The sequence below is a fragment of the Mirounga angustirostris genome, unplaced genomic scaffold (assembly GCF_029215605.1).
Source record: "Mirounga angustirostris isolate CCGP_5_RB_7025 unplaced genomic scaffold, mMirAng1.0.hap1 SCAF_9, whole genome shotgun sequence".
Classification (NCBI taxonomy): domain Eukaryota; kingdom Metazoa; phylum Chordata; class Mammalia; order Carnivora; family Phocidae; genus Mirounga; species Mirounga angustirostris.
In genome coordinates this window covers 138833758-138854751 of record NW_026991717.1, presented here as the reverse complement: position 1 = coordinate 138854751, position 20994 = coordinate 138833758, and the positions used below count along the sequence as shown (strand labels likewise).

At 56.3% G+C, this 20994-nt stretch overlaps 2 protein-coding genes across 9 annotated transcripts in view; one reads left to right on the top strand and one right to left on the bottom strand.

The window, feature by feature from the left end:
- Positions 1-7504, top strand: part of CCDC85C (coiled-coil domain containing 85C) — a 75600-nt gene extending 68096 nt beyond the window's left edge. For all 5 annotated transcript variants that reach the window (XM_064571557.1, XM_054513873.2, XM_064571556.1 and 2 more), the window contains 3 exons: positions 2609-2704; positions 3464-3562; positions 4186-7504. In XM_064571557.1, coding sequence (XP_064427627.1) covers positions 2609-2704; positions 3464-3562; positions 4186-4275 — 285 coding nt within the window. In that variant the 3' untranslated portion in view covers positions 4276-7504. The remainder of the gene's footprint in view (positions 1-2608; positions 2705-3463; positions 3563-4185) is intronic.
- A 383-nt stretch (positions 7505-7887) lies between these two features.
- Positions 7888-20994, bottom strand: part of CCNK (cyclin K) — a 29229-nt gene continuing 16122 nt past the window's right edge. For 3 of the 4 annotated variants that reach the window (XM_064571553.1, XM_064571554.1, XM_064571555.1), the window contains 7 exons: positions 17515-17620; positions 16961-17018; positions 16081-16250; positions 15507-15778; positions 14786-14819; positions 11992-12081; positions 7888-9247 (listed from right to left, as the gene is read on the bottom strand). In XM_064571553.1, the coding sequence (XP_064427623.1) occupies positions 8622-9247; positions 11992-12081; positions 14786-14819; positions 15507-15778; positions 16081-16250; positions 16961-17018; positions 17515-17620 (1356 nt within the window). In that variant the 3' untranslated portion in view covers positions 7888-8621. The remainder of the gene's footprint in view (positions 9248-11991; positions 12082-14785; positions 14820-15506; positions 15779-16080; positions 16251-16960; positions 17019-17514; positions 17621-20994) is intronic. The other variant, XM_045901503.3, reaches the window with a different exon arrangement.

The following is a 20994-nucleotide window of genomic DNA, read 5'->3' as shown; positions in this document are numbered from 1 at the left end:
CCCTGGGACTCAGGACCCCGTGGAAGGAGCTGGTTGTGGAGGACCTGTTGACAGTCCCTGGGGGAGACTGGTCTTCCTGCCCTTTTTTTTTTTTTGGTCAGTTGACTTTATTTTTGAGCACATACTTCACTGGTTTTTAGCCTATTTACAGATCCGTGTAGTTATCAAGATAGAACATCTCCTTACCCCACAGAGGAGCTCCGCCCCCTTTAGCAGCCCCTGCCCACTCTCCCCTGCCTCGGCCCGGCGACCACGGATGCGCTCGTGCCTCTGCAGATTTGCCTATTCCGGACTTTTCTTAGCAACAGACCCCTGTAAAGGCGACCCGCTGTGACCGGCCGCTTCCGCGGGGCGCCGTGTTTCTGAGGCTCGTCGGCGCTGCCGTGGCCTGAGCCTCGTGCCTTTGTGCCGTCGGGCGATGTTCCGGGGGCGGAAGCTCTGCTCAGCAGAGGCTGGACATCTGGGCTGTGTCTGCCCTTCGCCCGTCGTGGGGAGCGCTGCTGTGCACATTGGACAAGTGGACGTGTGGACGTGTGGCTTCAGTTCTCTTGGGGACACACTGGTCTCCCCACTTTGGGCACCAGCTCTGGAACCCCAGACCCGGCTTGAGCCCCATTGTTCACCAGCGGTTTGGCCGTGGCCTTGTGTCAGACCCACTGTCCCTGACCTCGCCTGTCACATGGGGGTGCAGAAAGATGGCATCAGGGTTGCAGGCACTCAGCGGGCTGCTTGCCCTGGGGGTGAGGGTGGGGGGGGTGCCGAGGAAGTGGGAGGTGTCGCCCGAGGGGTCTTCGGGGGGAGCTGTGCGTGGGGAGTGCCCCACAAGTACCAGCCCTCTGGCTCGCGGGGGCTTCGTTGGCAGCCTGGTGAGGGGGTCCGGAAAAGGCTGTCCCGGCCACTCCTGGCTTCCTTCCTGCCTTTGCTCCAGGGTGCAGCCCCCTGGCCCCTTACAGATGGGACAGGAGGCTGGACGTGCCAGGGGCCAGGCATCTGGGGCCTCCCACGCCGCACACGTGTGGCTGTCGCCCCCTGCTGGCTGATGGTGGAGGGAGCGCAGCCTTCGGCCTCAGGCGGATGGGTGTGTGTGTGTGTTTTCTCTGCCTTCCACCTGCCTCCCCCGAACCCCTCTGGGACACAAGAACCCTTTCCATCGTCCAGACGAGGAAACCGAGGCACAGAGTGGGTTGGGCCCTTCTTCAGGTCACAGCCCGCAGAGCCTTGCCCAAGTCCAGCTTTCCCGGCCCCCAAGGCTCTGGGGCCCATCCTCTATGTGGAGCCCGGAGAAGGTCCAGAAGGGTGGGCGGATGGGGAGGGTGCAGAGGAGCTAGCCCACGGCAGAAAGTTCTGGGCCCTGAGGGTCTCCACACAGCGTGGCCTGGCTGGGCAGGCCCTCAGGGTGATGGCCGCATAAACCAGCTCACCAAGTCTGCCTGGTCACTGGGGTTCAGTGACTGAGAAAGAAACCAAGACTCAGAGAAGGGACGGATGTGCTGGGAACCCCGGCTCCCGGGCCGCCTCCCTTCCTGCTTGCACACATGCTGGCCGGGGTGCTTGGCGTTTTCTGTCTGGCCTCCCGCACTTGCTGGCTCCCGTTAGACCCACTCCCAGTGTCCTCTGACCTCCTGGCTTCTGTTGGCCCTGGGGAGCGCCATCCTCCAGTCCTTGGCTGGGCACTCCTTTTATGGGACCCTAAGCTGGGGTCCCCCTGCAGCCCGAGGCACACCACCTGGGCCAGGAATCCTTGTGGAAAAGCGCTGGGGACCCTGGCCAGACACGCCACCTCTGACATAGGTGGGCCCAACACCAGAAGTCCTGATGCCCTCCTCACCTGGCCTTGTCCCCTGCTCCACGGGCTGTGGGGAGTTGGATGCCTGGTTGCCATTTAAAGTGTTCGCTGAGTGGCATCTGGGTGGCTCAGTCAGTTAAGCGTCTGCCTTCGGCTCAGGTCATGATCTCGGGGTCCTGGGATCGAGCCCCGCATCGGGCTCCCTGCTCAGCCGGGAGCTTCTCCTTTTCCTTTTGTCACTCTCCTCCCCCCGTTCCCCACTTGTGCTCTCTGCTCTCTCTCTCAAATAAATAAATATAATCTGTATTTTATTTTAGTTCTATTTAGTTTTGGAAGGTGCTGAATTTGGTGGCATCCATCAGGTGCCAGACCGGCTGGAAGCTCAGGGCAGGGAGGCGGGGCTCCAGGCTAGAGGAGTGTCCCTGCGGGTGGGGGTGGGGGTGAGGGTGAAGTCTAGTTTAACCCACTCACCTGGCGTCGGGGGAAGGGTGGCAGTTTTGGAGGCAGGCCCCCTGAGGCTTGCTGGGGGATCTTTGGCAGCTCCTGCCCTTCTGTGAACTGCACTCACTTCCTCTGGGCAACAGATCACAGACCCTGGCCCTGGGCTGTGGAGAGGAGCCTGCGGGGGGGGGGGGTGCGGTTCTGAGGGCGGCCACCCTGTCCTCTGCCCTGGCCCCGGCCTCACACCCTGCCTCCTCTCCGTGTCACTCAGCACCCCTGTCCGCCTGCGTGGGCCCAGGGACCTCTTCCTGCTGCTGGTCGCACCTCTGGCCACCACCCGGGAGCCATTTGGGACCAGCTAAACGCGATTCCTTCCCCCAGGGCCCAGCTTGCCTGGTACCGGAGCTGTCCTCGCCCCCCTCCGCCGGCTACAGCTCTGCGGGACAGAAGCCAGAGGCTGTTGTGCACGCCATGAAGGTGAGGGCCGCAGCCCGCTCCCCCGGGGGGCCCCCAGGTCCCTGGTGCAGTGCGGGACGCGGAAGGACCCCACATTTGCTCGGAGTCCGTGGGTGTCTGAGCAGCAGGGCGCGAGGGGAGCGGCCCGGACGCCTGGAACACCTCGGGGAGGGAGGTGGAGGTGTGGGTTAGCAGGACCGAGTGGGCCACACGTTGTCACCTGTCTGCCGTCCCAGTAACAGGAAGCTGATACCTGGGCCAGGAAGGGGGCCGGTGGGCACTCCCTCCGAGTCGGAGAGGTGGGGGCAGGGCTGGGGTAGGACTCGGGCTCCGGCCTCCCAGGCCCAGCCTCGCCTGCAGGTGCAGCTCCGGGGTTGGGGGGGGCTGGCTCCCCGGCCCACGCCTGCCATGGCTGCGCCCCTCACCCCTCGTGTGCGTAGACGCAAGCCGGTGCGGGCAGTGACCCCACGTGTGCATGTGGGTGCTGTCCTAGTGTCACTTCATCCAAGCCAGGGGCCCTGGGTTGCAGTGAGTGCACCTGTCCCAGGGTAGCCCCCCCGCCAACCTGTTGTCCCTGCTCCCAGGTGACCTGTCCTCAGCTTTGCCCCCAGCGGTGATGTGGGGGTGTGGCTTCCCTTGCGGAGGGTCGCTGGGGTGAGGGAAGAGGACCGGCCTGTCGGGTGTCTCCATGCCCCCCGACCCTGGCTGGGACCCAGAGGCTCAGGGTCCTTGGCTCCCGTGTGCAGCCTCCCCGCTGACCCTGTGGCCGCTTCCGCGCAGGTCTTGGAGGTGCACGAGAACTTGGACCGGCAGCTCCAGGACAGCTGTGAGGAGGACCTGAGTGAGAAGGAGAAGGCCATCGTCCGCGAGATGTGCAACGTGAGGCTCGTCCCGGGGCCGGGGCCCGTCGGTGCGGGCAGGGCGGGTCCCCGTGTGGGCAGCGCCGCGGACCTGGAGGCCCGGCCTGTCCTCACCCCACAGCCTGTCCCACTTGTCCCCGAGAGGGGGCCCCTGACCTCTGCAGGCCTGTCCGTCCCCAGAGCACCGCCCCCAGCCCCCTGGGACGGGTCCCGTTCAGCCCACATATCCCACCCCTTGGCCCCGGGTGGCTGCTGGTCACACAGGTGGCGGTCAGACCGGAGGTGCAGGTGAGCCCCTACAAGGCTGGGGCTGCATTTGCTTCTGGAAGCCGGGCTATTTCTGTGGCCGCCCAGGCCCGGGGGGGCCCCACCCCCGACCCGCCTGGCCGGGGTGTGTCCTCTCTGGACCCTTGTGGGAGCCAGCAGGGGGCTGCACTGGGCCTCACCGGGGGCCCGGTGTCCTGAGCACCCCCGCCTCCTAGGCTGCCTCCTGCCTCGACCCCACGTGGCCTCAGTTTCCCCTCCCGGCCCCATGGCTCTGGGGACGTGGGTGATTTTGAGGGGCCCGAGGCAGTGTGGGTGCCCGGGGCCGGCGGGCGGGCTCGGGTGGGCCCTGCACTCACAGCTCGCCCCCGCCCACAGGTGGTCTGGCGGAAACTGGGGGACGCGGCCAGCTCCACGCCCTCCATCCGGCAGCACCTGTCTGGGAACCAGTTCAAGGGGCCTTTGTAGGGCCGCGCCTCCGTGGACGTGGACTGGCCCCGCGGGGCGCCCAGGACAAGTCGCAGCCACCACGTTCGTTTCCTGTGGTGAATTGTACATAGGCCGCCGCCCGCCGTGGCCCGGGCACCCTCCGTCTCCCTCCTCACACACCAGCACACGGAGGACGAGAGGCTGCCGGCCGGGCCCCGCGGCGGAGCGGCCCCGACAGCCTCGTTCCTGCTCTGGGGCCCCACTGCCGAGAGGCCGAAGGCCGCTCTGGGACGCCGGGTCCCGGGTCACCCCAGGCTGGGCCCGGCCTTGGCGGAGGGGAGCCTTCCACCCCCGGGCTGCCACCCGCGCTGGGCAGAGGCCACTGGCCGCGAGACCTGACGCAGGGGGCACCGCTTCTCACCCCTCCGCTGTGGCCTGACCACCAGCTCACCGAGCACTGCGTCCCGAGTCGCGGACAGGGAAGCTTGGTGTGAGTGGCCGGCTGGAGGCCCCGAGGCCCTTCCTTTGGCAACCCCCCTCCCCCACCCCCATGCCCAGCTCCCTGCTGCAAGCTGCTGCTTGGTTTCAGGGTTCTTGCCCCCAGCCCCAAACACACACACTCGCTGCAGAGTCCCCCCACCCCGGGCCAGGTCGTGCCCTAGGTTTTCGGGGCCCTCCTGCCCAGTGCCCGAGGCCTCTCCAGTTCTGTGGTTCCCATGACGGGCCAGGGAGGTAGGAGGCTGAGCCCCACGCTCGCTCTCTCTAGGTGGGCAGCACCGGGCTGAGCTGGGCCTCTGGTAGCCCCCAGAGCCCGGCCCTAGCCGGGGTCGCTGTGGACAGAGCTGCACGGACTGGCCCTTAGGAGACTTCTGCCCTCTCTGGAAGGAGCCTGATCTGGCTCTGGCTTTAATTGGCTGTGTGACCTTCAGCAAGTCACTCCGCTTCTCTGGGCCCCTGGTGGGAAAACGAGGTCTCAGGTTCTCTGGGCCGTGCTCACCACCCAAGGCCACCGGCTTTGTTCAGCCTGGGCCTCCGTCACGGCCCGCGCGCCCAGGGGGTCCATCCAGCCAGAGGCCGCTGCTGGCGGGGCTGGATGGAGCCGGGGACTGAGTGGGCTTCCGCTTCCTTGCTGCCTCCTCAAAGGTGCTGTCACCTCCCCTCTCTGAGCCTCAGTGTCCTCCACTGGAGAAGGGACGGCCTCAGGCCCTCCTCGCAGGGCTCGGGATCAAACGAGACCTTCAGTGTAAATGACCATGTACAAACTATAGAGTGTGATAGAGAAACGTTGAAATGGTGGGGCAGGTGAGGCCCAGAGGGTGGGTGATCGGGGGCACATTACAGACGAGCTCCCGGATGCTGGGAGGTGGGCGGGCCACCGTGAATGCTGTTGGCCCTGGCCCTGACGGCCACTCGGTCCCTCCCTCGTCCCCCACTGTCCGGTGGTGCTCAGCTCCGTGCCGCAAGCGCTTGAAGAGCCCAGAAGATGGCTTTTGCAGCAGGCAGGCCTCGTCCAGGCCCGCATGACGGACGGGGGCCAGGCGAGGGGATGGGGGAGGCCACCCTGTCCCTAGAGCCCCAGCGGGAACTCTGCGCCCTTGCCGCCATCTGTCGGCCATCGGCACCCTTGGGTCGGTCGTACACTCAGGGGAAAGGCTCGCAGCCCTCGTTGTGCCCAGGGAGTGCTAAGTGGGTGCTGGTGACAGCGACAGGCATGTTCCTCTTGCCCTGGGTGTTACAGGGAGCTCTGGGCTCTTCCTGGAGGAAGCTTGCCAGCAGGTCAGGTGGTGAGCTACCTGTCACTAGGGGTATGCATTTGAAGCTGGGGAACACCCTTGGTCATGGTACCAGGCAATTCTTGCCCTAGTGGGCAGTGAGCTGGGGGGCAGAGGCCCCCCTCTGGATCTTGGGAGTCCAAAGAACCACAGAGCAGCCCGGGGGGGCGGGGGATGGGTCCATTTTGGGTGGAAGCCACACCTGGGAGCCCAGCTGTCATGTCTGGATCAGGTTGGCTTGGCCACCACTGAAAATAAGCAATAAGTAAGGGCTCCTGGTATCTGCAGACCTGCAAACTGGCCCAGGGAAGAACAGCTTTGACGGGACCGTCCCCGCTCCGGAAGGAAGGGACCCTGTCCCTCGTGCTGTGGTGGCGTTCAGGGGTCAGGTGGAGCGTTTCTGCCTGGACCCTCCTGTACCCCGTGGAGGCAGCAGAACCAGGCGCAGACCCACCGCTGCTCGTGTTCCTGAGCCAAGTGCATGGGGATGGCTTTCAAGGACAGAACTGTACCTGTGACAGTCATCTAACGTAATAAGCTGTTAAAAAAAAAAAAAAGAGCCAGCAGCACCCCTGCCTGACCCCACGGGGCAGGGGGTGGGTGGGTGCAGTGGGAGCCCACAGGCTGGGAAGGGTCAGAGGAGCCTCACGAAAGGGGCAGCCAGGGGCCAGGTGAGCACGAGTCCCAGCCCTGCCAGCAACACGGACGTGTGTCTGGTGACGTCGGGTGACCCTCCTCCCCTCCGGAGCCTTAGCTGTAGCAGCTCACGGTGGGGGGAGGGGTGTTGCTGAACTTGGTGCCCCTTCATAAAGGTCCCTTTACCTTTCAGATACTCTGATTCTAGATCCTGAAGCCCCGTGTGACACCTGGACTGGGGCTTCAGTTCCCACTGTGATGGATGTCACCCTTCCAGCCTCACGCCAGGTGGCCAAGCCCATCCTGGGATCAGAGTCTGCTGAGCACATTTTTTTAGGGTGGCACATTTTTATCCAAAAGTTACTAGCTACACATCAGTGTTTAAAGAGAAAAAAGTGACCTTTCATTTTTTTTTTCTTGGAAACTTGAGAGGAAACAAAATACATACTACTGATTTTTTTTTTTTTTTTTTTTTAAGAAACAAGCTAAATGCATGACTGCAGAGCGGTAGAGGTGTATATTTTTCATACTGTAGGGGGGAGTATTTGTGCTGCTTTCTGGACTTGGGCTGGAACATTCGGTTCCCGGCCCCGGGCCGTCAGCCATGCTGTTTTCCATGGTGGGTGACTGCCGTGGGAACCGGGGCCAGCCCCTCGCCCGGCTCCAGGAGGAGCTGGGAGCTGTGGACCCCTGTGCCCGTTTCTACCTTCCACTGAACCACTTTGATTTGGGGAGAGAAAGAGAGATAGAACTTTTGATAGTGTGGTAAAAACATTGATTTGAACTATTTTAGTAAAAGGAGGAACAGAAGATTGTGATCGTGTATACTTTGCGCTAGATAAATAAAGGCTCTTGGCAAGCCTCCGTGGTGGGTGTGCAGTGCTTGTTTCGGGGGGGTCCACCGGGCAGAGGGCCACGGCCCCTGGGAGCACCTCAGGTGGGGGGTTCGGCTCGGTGCTGGAGACCACAGACGGCTGCTCCCTTGTGGGTCCTAGGAGCCCATGTTCTGCGCAGGCGCCTCCGACACTTCCACGCCGGTTCGGAACGCACCGGGTTCCTCCGAGGGGAGCCCATGCAGGCACAGGGTGTGGGGGGCTGGCCCGCGAGGACAGACCCAAAAGGGCGCTGCCTTGGGGGACGTGGGGTCAGGCCTGGGGCTTGCGAGGCCAGCGTCCCTCTGGACTTCACATCCTGGGGCTGCTTACGGCCTGGGGCCCCACCTTGTGCAGAAGAAACAAAAGGGTCGTTTCAGAACGGGTTTTATTTGGATAAATGACCGAAGGAGCCGTATCTGTAACCAAGATGGAATTCACAGTATGTTGTTACATTCACACTTAAAAAATATATTTCTATGTACAGGAATTTGCAAATTGATGTAAACATACATTACTTTCCAAGTACATTTCTCCCCTTCTCTCTGGAGGAAAAAGAACAAAGCCATCCAACAAGGCAACCCCTTCAAAATAAGTTTAATACAAAGGATGTAAATATCTCCAAATCAAAAAAGTGGTTCGTCTGACCTACTGGGTGTTGGGAGGGAACGTCACGGAACGAAAGCGATGACAACAGCTTGACTTCAGATGGAACTGGACTATTTAAAATGGATTTTCCAGGAAAAATAGGCACTGATTTCTAGAAGGAAATTCACTCCTTACTGAAGCTATTTCTTGAGCCAATATGGCTGGTTAACGTTTTCACGAGTACAAATAACCCAGTGCAGGACCCCCCGACGCCACCAGCTGAGACCAAGCGCGCGGTCGGATCGAAACTGGCGCTGCGCAGGCTTATACTGAAAGCCCCTGGCCCCATTCTCCAGATTGGAGGACCACCCCAACTTCAACTCGGGTCCGGGCCGTTTCTTCCCATACTGCGACTGTCTAGCATTATAGAAGGTACCCTGCCGCTTACCCATTTAAACTACTCTTCAAGTTGATTAGAAAAACTTGTTAAAAAAAACAGGGAAAAAAAGGCATCACGTTATCTCATCCAGGCTGCCCGCCCCAGCCCCCCAACTGGAGGCATGCCAGGTGGGGGGATGGGTGGGGGCACGGGTGGCTGTCCTCCTGGGGGGACGGCCGGAGGTGGGTAGCTGGCCGGCGGCAGGCCCAGGCCTGGAGGAGGATGAGGAGGGACTGCATGGGTGGGGGGCAGGCGTGGGGGTGGGGGTGGGAAGTTGGGGTTGTAGGTGGGGGGAGGAGGGGGGTAGCCGGGAGTGGGGGGAGGAATGGCAGGAGGGGGGAAGGAGGCTGGGGGAGGGGGCACTGGCGGAGGGGGCGGGTTGGGCGGGTAGACGTGTGGGTGGTAGGGCAGGTGCGCCGGCGGGCCGTAGGCTGGGGGCAGGGCACCGTAGGAGGGGCCCTCGGTCTTCATCATGGACTGCAGGCTCTGGTAACCCTCCCCGGACATGTACGAGCTGGTGGTGGACATCCCGGTCATGTAGCTGGAGGGTGGCGGCGGCGGCGGCCGGTGTGGCAGCGGTGGCGGCTGGTGCACGGGCGCCGGGTGGGCCGGAGGAGGAATCTGGACTTTGGGAAGGTCACTGGTGTCCACGGGGCCTGGGGGCTCCGCCTCGCCTAAGGGGGCGGAGAGGGGAGGCTTCCGGTCTGCAGAGGAGAGACAAGTCACTGCCTGGCCCTGGGTGGCTCCCAGGGCTTCCTTGTGCAGGGACACGTCCACGGACGACCTCAGGGTGGGGAAGGCCACCCCGGAAGCCAGGAGCTCCCCGGAGTTCTCACGTCCCCCCCCCCCCCCCCATAGCACCGGCGGGGCTGCTGCTCTTCCCCAGGGCCAAGGTCACAGAGAACAGCGAAGCTCTCGCCGGTGCCCGCTGCCCCCACGAGGACCCGCGCCCCCCAGCACGGCCGCGTCTCCCTCCCCCGGTCCTCACGACCCCGGCCTAGGCCGAGCCTGCAGTGCCCGGAGCCCCTCCCGCTAGCACAGACGGGAGTGGGCCCTTCTGCCCGCCTGCCTCTGCCTCGAGACCGTGGGGCCGGGGCCAGGTCACCTTAGTCTGCAGCACGGGCAGCGAGCGCAAAGCCTGCGAGTCGGGCAGGTGAGTGAGGCAACATTTAAAACCGTAACGAGCGAGTCTGACAGGCCCGGTGAAGCCGCCAAAGGAGCCACTCCGCCTGGAGTTCGCTAAGAGAAGTGACCTCAGCCCCCAGCGCGTCCTCAGGAGCGCCGCCCTCCGTGGTGCTTCCCAGCGCAGCCCCCGCTGCCTTCGTCCAGAGCCTCACTGCAACATTTCTACCTGTGATTCCCCCCTGCATTCGTGGGCAGATACCTGCAGAATGACACCGGGACACCCCACCAGCGGTGGACAATCACTGAGAAGTGTGTTCTTAGGATAATTCCCAAGGCAGCCCAGAAGTCAAGGGCAAATCACAGGAGCCAAGATCTCTGGGTCCAGAGAACACCAAAGAGTAAGGGCCACGAAGGGGTTTCGGGTCTCCCAGCATGTGGCCTCGTGTGCTCCCTGGGGCTCTGAGCAGGCCTGACTGTGCCGACACGGACGTGCAACGTGCCCAGGGTGGGCGTCCGCGGGGGCCTCACTGCTCTTGCCAGGTGAGCTGGGACATCTTCGCCCGACAGCCGCGTCCCTGGGGCCCACCCTGAACGAACCAGCAGGCCCGCCCAAGGCAGGAGGTCCGGCATGCCTACAGAGAAGTCTGGGCTCCAGGGTAGGACCAGGGGCCTTTTAGTTCCAAAGCTGACCAGAGAACATAAAGTATGAACTTGAAGCCTGTGGACAAAAGGGCCAACCACCTTGAATTCCTGTGTGTGTCACTTCACGGCGCCTGGGTCCGCTAACACGCTCTTCCACCTGTGAGACATCACTTCCTGTCACCTACAACGCTGCCTCCCCAAGTCACCCGTGCATCCGCCTGTCCCCTGTAACTCGGCCTGGAACAAGTGGTCTCTCCAGGCATCTGTGCTGCTCTCTTCATCCTCGCTCTGACACCTGCCACCACCACCGGCTGCCCTCGGAGACACCCCTGGTGACCTAAGTGCCTCTTCCTGCCTCCTGCGCTTCATTAGGGACTGTGGTTCCCCAAACCACAGATCCTGCTCCTCCTCTGAGCCTTCTTTTCCACCCGCCTCCCATGAAGTAGTGACGGGACCTCGCTGGAGTGAGCTCCTGTGGCCTGGCCCCCCGATCCCTCTGCGTCCAGCTCCACTTCCAGCAACTGCGGCTGCCGGACTCCACGCTCCCTCCCACCGCGGTCCTTCTAGCAGCCCAGCCGGCTCCCACCACCTGCTGCCAGGACCTTCACCCTTCCTGCCTGCTGCCCGTGGTGGGAGCTCCGGGCATTCTGCGGGGCTCCTGACACCGTGCGCAGAACACCCTTGCCCCCAGAACACCAACAGAGAAGCAGAAGGAGACAGTGTGTAGCTCTCTCCCTGCCCTGGGCTCCCCAGGCCACCACACCTCTTCTCAGCCACACCCCTGGGCACAGGAGCTGGGGATCTGCACTTGCTTGCGGGGGAGATACTACATAAATACTGAAATGACCTACCGCAGGTGCCTTTTTAAGCAGGCTTCATACTGGAATGGGAACTGTAGAATTTGTCCCAAAGCAGAAAATGATGCCCCTATTTTCCCAAAGCTTCTAAAGTGCTATGACTGACCATAAGCAGAAAGAAATATAATGCGTGGTACCTCTGCCCCAGGCACTCGGCGCTGGGCGCCCAAACGTGAGCCGTAGGGTGGGGCGGGCCGGCCCAGCACCCCTCAGAACACACACAACTTCTGCCCACCCCAGCTTCCTGCTCCATCTTCCAGAACGCTGCCCCAGGGAGAGAACGCTATATCCCTTATGAGGCTTCTCCTCTGGGTTTACATGGCACCAAGGAAGCTTCCCAGTTCCCTGTGGGCCTGTCGAGAACTCGTCATGCTTTATTCTCCACTCGACTCTGAGCAGCTGCTTACTCTTCCAAATGTACCCAGACGATGTCCTGCCACTGTAGAAAGCAGACGTGTGAGAGACTGGGGCCTAAGATCTACACCAGTCCTGCCGGGTCAAGGTTCATAAACTGTCAGGGCTTCGTCAGGGCTTTGTTTTCCTAAAACTGATTCTACACTTACTTATCCTGCACAGTTTGGCCTTTATGCACATGAGAGGCCAGAGAATATCCAGATATACTTGGAATTTACAACACCCTCAAAAGATCTGGTTTGTGAAAGACACACACCATTTTCTGAAAGATCCTTGGGCATTATCTTCTTTTAAAATTTTGGCTACCAGGTCTCCCTTCTACAGATGTGGCCCGGGCCTTCCCAAGTCTGCCCTTTGAAAAAGCAGAGAGAAAAGCTGGCCCTCCCACGCTGCTTTTAGGAGACACTTACCTGGAGGTGGGTGGGCCGGAGGCAATGGAGGGTGAGTGGTCTCAATTTTGGGGATTTTAGGTGGTGGTGGTTCTAAAAAGGAAAAGGAGACTGAAAAATAACTCATGCTTCTTCATGCGAATAAACATGTCATAATGAAAGAAAAAGAAAAAAAGGAAAATGTGCCATTCAGGAATTTCTTTGGGGAACAAGAGACGAAAGCTTTAGGGAACTTGAGGGAGACCTCAGCAAAACCATCAGGTGCTAATCCTTTCACGAGAACCGAACAAGTCTAACAAACACCACCCCCCAACCCAAGTAAAACAGCCTGCTGGCTTCCCACAACCGTTTCCACATCTACCTGACTTCCTTGCTGACCATCCAGGACAAGGCCTTCCAACAATATGAGAGAAGCAAAATACTGTCTCGGTTACCCGGGGGGGAGGGGGGGGGCCTACCCCCCACCCAGCCCTGAGGGCTCACGGGAGAAACCTCCCCCTTTGTATTCTTCATTGGGCACCTTTTAAGTCTATTTTCTTCCTCACAAGTATGTGCTCCCATTGGCAGCACGTCAGAAGGACATTAACGACGTCAGAAAAGATCCAGAGGCCGCAGAGCCAGCGTAAAAGCCAACAGGACACTTGGGAGCGGAGCACACAGCCCACCCGTCGGGGTCCAGCAGCTACGGGCAACCAGCACCCACAGCGACAACACTCAGTAGCCACGCCAGGCTACACTAAACCCAGTATCCTGTGTTTATGAGGGTAGGGAGTGTGTACACGTAATGGAAAAAGCACTCCCATCTTTGTGCTTGCTTGTATGTTTTGACCCTTTCTTACGGAAACTCACTTTATTCTGGCTTGTACACTGTTCTGATCGGATTCTACTCTAGCGTCGCTGAGCCTGTCCTGGTTTCCTCTGTCCCAAACAGGCCGAATTCCAAGTCCAGGGATGTGTCTGTCTGTATCCGCTTCCCGGGGGATCAAGTCCTCTCTCCTCTAGGTGGATGAACGGTACATCTGTGCCTCTAGCTTCTCTCTCTCTCTCTCCCAAAGCCGTGGACCTGACTTTTGAGCTCCACCCTAGACCCAGCAGCTCACATGATGCCTTCCCAGCTCTGCTGTGACTGCTGTCATCGTCACCACGGACGCCCACCTGCGACCCTGCCCCAGCTGAGCTGAAGCTGTCTAGATCAGTGCTGCCCCAAACAGAAGAGCCACACATGTGATTTAAAATTTTCTGGGAGTCACCTTTGAAAAAAGGGAATTTAATATTTAATTTAATCTGATGTGTAAAAATCTGATCACTTCAATGTGTGATCAACATAAAAATTTATCAGTAAGAGTTTTTACATTCTTTTTTCTTAGTAACGCTTAGAAATCTGGTGTGTATTCTGCACTAAGGATACACGATGATTTGGGTTGGCCACACTTCAGCGCCCGAAAGCCCCCCGCAGCTAGGGACACGTAGCACACAGCGTGGTCCAGGTCCTACCTGCAGGCTGTGTCTGCACCCTCCATCTGTGGGCCCCAGGCTGCCACTCTGACTGCCCTCACCATGTCTCACTGAGAGGCTTGCGAGCTTCTCCCCGTTCCCAACCATCTGTCCTATTACTGCCGCCAGGAAACTTTTTATAAAATGGACTCAGACTTTGCCATCCTCCTGCTCAAACATCTTCAGTGGCTCCCACTGCCTATGCAAAAATCCACATTCCTCCACGTGGACTCCGGTTCCAATCACACTTTCAGTCCCATCAAAGCTCCTCCCTTCTACCTCTTCACATTCTAGTCAGACCTCCTCTCCATCTGTTCCCAGTTCCTTTGCCCACTTGCATCCTTCCACCTACAGGCCCAACCCCCCAGCTCAGCTCCAGGTGCTCAAAGGCCAGTCCTCCTCCAAGGTCACCAGTGGCTTGTTTCCTCCTCGTACAGATGTACAGGTCTAGCACAGCGGCTCAGCTCGATTGTACATCCACGTGGCGAGGAACGCAGCCCACCCTTGGGTCTCACACTTACTTTTTGCCCAGATGGAGCAGAAGAAAAATTCACCTGTGTACTGAACTCATCATCTCCCCAAAGACCCTGAGAAAAACGTAGCTTTACTGTAACTTGAAGATCTCACAACAGTCCAATAAATCATTCACTGAGTTCCCACCCTAGAACTTAGCAACAGAGAAGCAGAAATGAGTAAACACTGCTGTGCCTTCAGAGTTCAGCACATCAGGGCCCATGACACAGGGACAAAGACTTCTAAATTTCTGTTCTGTGATCTTGCAGATTTTATTCACCCTTTCCATTTGTTTCCAATACAGAAAAAAATTAACCAACTTTGGGCTCTAAAAAAACCCCCCAAAAACCCAAACCCAAGCAGTATTTGAAAGAGGTCCAGCCTGCATAAGCAGCAGGGCTGGGACACAGGGTGGTTCTCTGGGCAACAGCACCGCCTGTCACTGCCATCCTGTCTGCCTGCCACTCTGCCACTTGGTGTTCAGGACGGGGACCCCCCCAGGCCCGTTACTGTCTACTGCGGTGGGCTGAACCAAACCTCTAGAAAGGGAACACTGTTGTAACCCTCCTCCTATGTTCATGATCACATTTGTATATAGGCTACTAAGTACATTTTTATGGCTGCTCATGTTTTTTGATGACTTTGGTCAGAATACAGTCTGAAAACACAGGCAGGGTAAAGTTCTGGATGGACTCTAAGGGTAAATTTTAAGGGCAATCTAAATCTTGCAGAAATGTTAACTAAGGATTTAAAGTTTTGATAAACAGACATCTAAAGCTAAAAAAGCCCCCTCAGAACAGGAAGTTACCTGCTGCTTTGTTCTCTTCTTTGGGAGAAACAACCTGTTACAAAAGATAATAATACACAAGTGTTAACCAAGACCCGGGGTGCAGTGAGGAAAAACAGATTATCCAGGCCCCAACAGAAATCGCAGCAACAGAACACAGCTCCAGACAGAAACCAGTTCTGGCTCAGAGCCGCAGGGCAGACTGGACACCTGGGAGATCACCCTCTGCTTCCTTCCTTCTTCCCTTTCCCCGGTCGGACGGGACCACCGAGCACTTTCAACAGTGGCTTCCGAACGACACTAAGTTTCAGGGCCTCTAATGCACTGGCCTAAATTCGATGAGCTGTTTGCTGACATGTGTTTATCCCCCCTGGTTCCCTCTACTGGCTGGGCTGTTGTTGTGGGGAGAAACTTTCACAAACACCCCGCATCAGAGCACCAAACACAAAAAAGCCAGACTGGAGACACCGATGTTAGCAGGCAGCACACAGATGAGACATCCTGCTGGTCAGCGGGACACGCACACACACACACCACACACACAGGCAGGCAGGCAGGCAGGCAGGCAGCAGTGGCTGGAGGAGGACGGAGCCCTCCCCGGCTGCCTGCGGCCCCCCTCCTCTGACCAGGTGGCGAGGCCAGGGGTCGCCCTCCCTGCTCAGTGTCCTGCACAAGCCTGGTGCTGCCCCCCGCCCCCCTCCCCGGAGAGCAGGCCGCTCCTGGGGCTGCCTGGCCCACTCACCACGGCTCGCTTCGCTGGGCGGGGAGGACTGGGCTGCGGGGACGGCTTCTTGGGCGGCGGGGCCTGCTGCGGCGGGGGCTGTGGGGCGGGCGGCTGCGCGTCCTTCTGCTGTGGCTGCGGCGGGTCGGAGCCTGGAGCTGGCTGGGGCGGTGGCCCTTGCGGCACTTGCGGTGTAGACTGGAGAGGCGGGGGCTGCTGCAGCTGGTGGGGCGTGTGATGAGGCATCTGTTGTTTTCCTTGTGAGTAAAGATCCAGGATTTGGTGGCAGATGTCTGAATGATGGACAATTACATTTGTCACAGATTAATCTGCCTAGGAAAAAACCAGCCCATTTCCCCTTCCGGCTACGATTCCCCTACAGGGTCCGATGAGCAGGGATCACATCTGTGATTCCCCCAAACTCTGCTATGCACAGCGGGGACAGAGCAGACGTTCTGAGGGAACTAGAGTAAAGGTGTTTCTGAGGAACGGCTTACATTTACTTGTGTGGGGAAGTCCACTCTCGGGACTCAAGGCTGACAGGGAAGGATCCCCTAACCATGGAGCCCCCTCAGGAAAGCCCAGCATGCCATACCTTCCAGAACGTCCACAGGGACATCCTGCACAAACTGCTCCCACCATCTCCTATACATGGGTTTGGAGGTCCATTCTTGTATTTCAAATTTGCACAACCGCCCTGCGAGGTACATCACCGCCACCGCTATGATCTCTGGCTCCCACTGCAGTGACAAGGTCGTGCAGAGACTAGACCGACAAGAAAAAGGGGCGGCGTGAGTCGGAGCAAACAGCTCTGTCACCCAATGAACGGACAGTAGATGCCACAACTAAATATCAGTTTGCTTTTTCCTCTCTAAATGACCCAAATAAAGAATTAGAAATAAAAGCGACAAGTGTTAAGTCTTCTAAAGGTACCAAAATAAGTTACTTTAGCCACAGTTACTAATTTGTTCTTTAAAGACTCAGGATGCTAGCACATTAAAAAACTGCTATGTCACAAAATACAAATGAACATAGCTCATGTTCTTCAAACTGTTGAAATCCTCATCACTGAACCATGTTTTCAAGTGATGGCCCCTCCACACGCAGGCCGTCTGTCCCCGCACAGCACCTCATCGGATCCCCGGCTCTAAGAATGGCCAGGCTCTAAAACCATTACAAGAAAGTCTATTTGTGCAGAACCAAATGGGTTCTAAGTATTTAGTTGTCCCAGTTCTCTGGTGTATTGTTCTGGACTATGTTTTAAACCGGGGATGACATTTTCGCTTCGAGACATGGCAGGGCATCCCTCTGCTGGGAAGCCGACCTCCTGGACGCTGGCCCCAGCTCTGCCATTAGCTGGCCCTTCAAGCTGGGTGAGTCGGAGTCCTCAGTACAAAACAGGGAGTCTGGATTCAGTGACCCATAAAGTCCCTATTTTAAAAACTACAATTAGACCGACATTCGAACACATGTACCTGTCATTTACAAATGTCCATGCCATTTGAACCAACTTTTGAATTTTGTTTTTATCACCTAGAAATGGGAAGAAAAAGGTAAATTAGTAGTGACAATAACAGTGAAAGAGCACATAAAAAGCACCATTTAGTTCAAGTCCACTGTGTGCTCAGCACCGTCCCAACACACAACAAAGAGCTGCTGCCTGGGAACAGAGGGCACACGGGTGGGTCCGAGTCCTGTCTGTTCTCTTCCCACACGATCTGCGCTGAACCACCGTTTACGGGAAGCCTGCTCCGAGGCAGATTTTATTAGGCCATTTAAAAAATTCTGACTCATTTTCCTGCCTCCTATCACTTGGCAACTGAATGGCAGAATGTGTCGACAGCTGACAGGAAGCAGTACTAAGAGCTCCATTACTGGGCTGTCTGGGCGCCTGACGTCCCGGGCACACATGCTCATACACCCAACTCTTCTGCTGTCCTGTTTCAAGAAGCATAATCCGAGTGCCATCAAATCATCGTAAAGACTTGATTTCACAATGAGAAGTTCTTTATGTAACTTTCCCCCTTACCTTTGAGTTGTTTTGCATATTTGAGGAGGAACTGGTATGGATGCTCCACCTGTAAATCAAACTTTATGGTCTGGAGTAAGATTCTCTCCAGAACCATCACTTCTTCCTAAAAATAAAATAACAAATGTTGGGATGTGATTTCAATCACAGGTCTGAAGCCACGTTCAACAGTGAACTTTCCCACTTCCTCTCTTCTAGCTCTATTTTAGTGACTCTTTTTCATTCCTTCTCTCCTCTGCCCTCCCAGGCTCTCGCCTTGCTCAGAGACAAGAAGAAATTCTGAAAAGAACTAAAAGGACGAAGATGAAACAACTGAAGTTGATTTTTTAAAAATACTGGAAACAGTCTTAGAAATATTTTTAATTTTTTAAAAGATTTTATTATTTTAAGTCATCTCTACACCCAGCGTGGGGCTCAAACCCATGACCCCCCGAGATCAAGAGTCATAGGCTCCCACGACTGAGCCTGCCAGGTGCCCCAGAAATGTCATTACTCTCAATACACGAGCCCCCCTTTACAAAACAGACCTTCACTTTATAAAGGATTTAACTGTAGTTTCTTGCCAGACCTCCATCAAAACCACAATCCTTCAGGGATTTCCACTGAAAACTTTAAGTGTATAAGCAATGATAATAATGCAGATTCACGCAAATTCAGACTATCTGTTCGATACGTACGTGTGCAACATGTGTTTTTACAGAATACGTCATCATTTCCTCTTCTACTAAACCACATCCTAATCTGTCCACACACACAAAATCTTTTCTGGTCACTGATCTGTTTGTCTCCTTCCGTCCGAGGATCAAAGGGATGTAATGTTTGGAAAGGGGAGTGCAAGCATTACTCCTCTTTCCTTGTTTTCCAGAGGACAGTTTTTCTTCAGTCTTAAGGACTTAGTTCTCACAAGGATTTTGGTGGAGGTTGTGGGGCAGGACCCAGAGTCATGACAACGATGCCTGACTCACAAAGGAAAGGAGCTTCCCATACACCATGGGTGGGACACAGGTGTTGAAATCACTTGCTTTGGAAATGTCCCTGACAGTGGCGGCCACTACTTTGTTTCCAATAATGACTTCATTTTTTCATTTTTAGAGAGAGAAAAGAGTGTGCATGCACGAGCCGGGGGAGGGGCAGAGGGAGAGACAGAATCTTAAGCAGGCTCCATGCTCAGTGAGGAGCCAATGCAGGGCTCGATCCCACAACCCGGAGATCATGACCGGAACTGAAATTAAGAGTTGGATGCCTAACTGACTGAGCCACCCAGGCGGCCCTCCAATAACGAACTTCTTGATGGCCTTGTCCTTGGGCACACAATGGGTGCAGCTGGTGTAGTGAAGAGGCTGCACGTGGCCATGGTGCTTTTTGGCATAACACTGTTCCTTCTTTTGTTGGTGATCTTGGCAGCGATGACTCGTGGGAGTGCTCCATACCTCATTTTAATATCGTTTTACTTAGTATCAGTCCAGAAGAAAAGGAAGTTCTCGACGTTCTGATTGGGAACTCAGTGGGTCCTAGGACAATTTAGGGAAAATGGAGATTTTTAACTTTGAATCTTCTTATCAAACATTTATTTAGTGGAATTTTGTCATTCCTTCAGTGGTTTTAAGTTCCATGGTTTCCACAGTTTCTTATGAGGCTTCATTCTGGACATTGTATTTTACTGTTGCTGTCGTAAATGGAATCTCCCCTTTCACCGTGCTCGGGAACTAGCTAAGACCTACAAACCGGAACTTCCTGAGCCTGGCCTCTGTGCAGCCTGGCTGCACCGAGCACTTAAAAGACAAGGTGCACCCGCAGTCAAGGTCGTCTAAGCTGGAAGAACAATCAGATAATGACTTGTTTATTACACCACAGAAGACAGGGCTTGGTAGGGGCCTGAAATCCATCGCCAACAGGTGCACAAGTCCATTAACGCCAGAAAGAGAAGATGTGCCGGGAACAGGCTTTCACGCTGAGGTCTGGCCTCACTTCACAGAACACAGACGATTCTCTCAGGATTAGTTACTCCAAGCAGCATGGCAGGACTAAGGTTCTTCTACCCTAGTGCTGCAAGCATTCTCTCAGGAAAGCTTTCTGCCATCTCAGAAACTTCCCCACGATATAAAACATCCTGCTAAGTTTGCCTGGTTTTGGCACTGCTTGTTTCCCAGTAGTCTCACCGTGACTCTAAATTTAGAAACAGTCTTTCACCAAGTGCACCTACAGGTTTGGAGGCTGTGGCCCTTATGGTATTACAGGATAGCCCAAGGCCTGGCCTTCCTTTATGTTTCAAATATTCAAGTAATGGGGTAATGATAGGTCTGTGTGCAAGCATCATTCCTCAGGGAATCTTCCCTCAGCCCCACAACACTCGTCTGGGGGACTCGTCCAGGTTCCCAGGTTGAATGCCCTCATTGCACCTTTAAATATCTTTTTATAGTATTCACCACAGCTCATAATCCAATAGTTATAGGATTATTTGATTAAAGTCTATTCCAACTCCACTATAAAATGCAGGAGTATGGCAAAGGCCATGTCTGTTTTAGGTCTAGTGCCTCACACAGTGGCTGGAGTAAGTATTTGTTGAGCACATGTGAAATTAATATGATGGGGGGAACCACACAGTTAAAGCAAAGCTAATTAAGGCAAAAATGTCCCAAGTGATTCACCATCTTTTTTTTCCTAATTGCTTATAAGCCTCCCCCAAATAACTGCCCGCTCGTTCTCCTCTCAGGCAAAGGAAATGTCCTCCACGGTGACTTCACTGCTCCCAGGTCCAGCGTACTTCCCTGTGGCCCGTGTACTCCAGATCATTTCTGGGGAGACTGCACATGATAGAAAGGAGGGGCAGGTTTCAAAGCCCCTTTGCCCTACTTGCGACAGGCTGGGCCCTACTCTGTAAGTCTGAAGAGCACGACCATTCCCCTCTCCTACCAACTGGGGCACTGGAGCTGCAGACCCTGTACCTCACTGTGCCCGACCAGGTCTCGGTGTCCTGATCTGGAAGTACAGTGAGTAGGTAAAGGCTGAAGGTAAAAGCGGACTTCCCCAAAGGCACCTAGGATAACACACACCCGTGTGCTGCACACGCCCACAACACGTTCTTACAACCGTCTCCTACTGTGTCAGAATCAGACACCCACAGGTATCCGATGGTTACATTACTGCTATTAAATGGCATTTTGATCACTGTTAGCATGAATTCCTAACAGACTGACATTTTCATAAACAGGTGAACAGATTTATAAATCAGTTCAAGGAACAGTTACCCCTATTGAACAATACTTATGAAAGTTATTAGTATTCATCGCAGCTACACCATACGTAAAAGCATTCTGAGCCTCTGTTACCCCCTTGAAGCAAGGAGGAGAATGAACACGTTTAATACACACACACACCAACGCTGCTGGGCAGACAGGTATCTACTGTGGCGGGCAGTAGCAGCGAGGGAGGAAAAGCAAGACTGGATGGGGCTGGACGCCCCTGCCCTGGTGAGCTCTG